This window comes from Microtus ochrogaster, linkage group LG2, assembly GCF_000317375.1.
Source record: "Microtus ochrogaster isolate Prairie Vole_2 linkage group LG2, MicOch1.0, whole genome shotgun sequence".
Lineage (NCBI taxonomy): Eukaryota > Metazoa > Chordata > Mammalia > Rodentia > Cricetidae > Microtus > Microtus ochrogaster.
Window position 1 is genome coordinate 336,087 of NC_022028.1, and position 979 is coordinate 337,065.

The 979-nt window shown below is 53.1% G+C and overlaps 1 protein-coding gene across 1 annotated transcript in view; it reads right to left on the reverse strand.

The window, feature by feature from the left end:
* Kif6 (kinesin family member 6) overlaps positions 1-979 on the reverse strand; it is a 320,310-nt gene that overhangs the window by 21,442 nt on the left and 297,889 nt on the right. The window contains exon 18 of the mRNA XM_026785828.1: positions 55-190. Coding sequence (XP_026641629.1) covers positions 55-190 — 136 coding nt within the window. The remainder of the gene's footprint in view (positions 1-54; positions 191-979) is intronic.

A 979-nucleotide genomic window follows, 5' to 3' on the forward strand; every position in this document is an offset into this window, starting at 1 on the left:
ACCTGCAGATTGGTGGTCTCCCACCTGAATGCCCTCATGTCCCCCACAGCATACCTGCAGATTGGTGGCCTCCTCAGCCCACCAGACTTCGAACTCTTTCTGCAGCTTCACCTTGGCTTTATCCATGAGCAGCTGCAGGTGCTCAATCTCCACCTTCAAGGCTTTCAGGCGCATGAATGTTGTTTTGTACCTACAGTGGAATCGGAGAAGCTGCAGGGCGCTGATGGCCTGAAGTCACCCGCATGGGGGTGCTGGAGATGAAGGTTTATGCCTTAGAAGCCTGGCAGAGCTGCCCTGGTGCTAGAAATTGGCACCTAGGAGAAATCTGCCAAGGCTAGAACATGGCACCAGGTGTTGAGTCCATCAGGGAGATCAGGGTGGGTCATTTTTTGTCCAGTAGGCACTCGGGGATTTTCTCCAAGAATGAGAACTCCCTTTTTTGAACAGGTACTCAGGACAGGTGTGACAGTTGGTCCTCACTGTCACCTAGGAGACACGTGTTTCCTGAGAGCTTTAACTGAGCAGGGCTGATGTACCCTGAGCACAGGCAGCACCAGCACCCAGACTTGAAGTCTGGATGGAATAAAAGGATCAGGCAAGCTGAGTATCGGCATCCATCTTTGCTCTCCGACTATGGAGTGGTGTGACATGCCTTCCTTGCCAGGACGGACAGCACCCTTAGACCGTCAGCAGAAACAAACTCCTCTTTCCGTGCAGCTGCTTTTCCACAGCAGTGGCAGAAGCACTAGCACGCTGAGGGGCAGAGGGACAACTGAGGGGAAGGCCAATGGCACGGTGTGGAAGACAGCACACGGGTGCAGGTAACACTTGAGACTTTGCTGGGAAGCTGCAAGGGAGTGAGTGAGGTGCTGGGGGTTGGCTTTGCTCAGAAGAGTGTGTATCTATGTGTGTGTGCATGTGTGCCTGTGTACATGTGTGCGCTTGTGTGCCTATGTTGTATGTGTGCATGTATGCATGT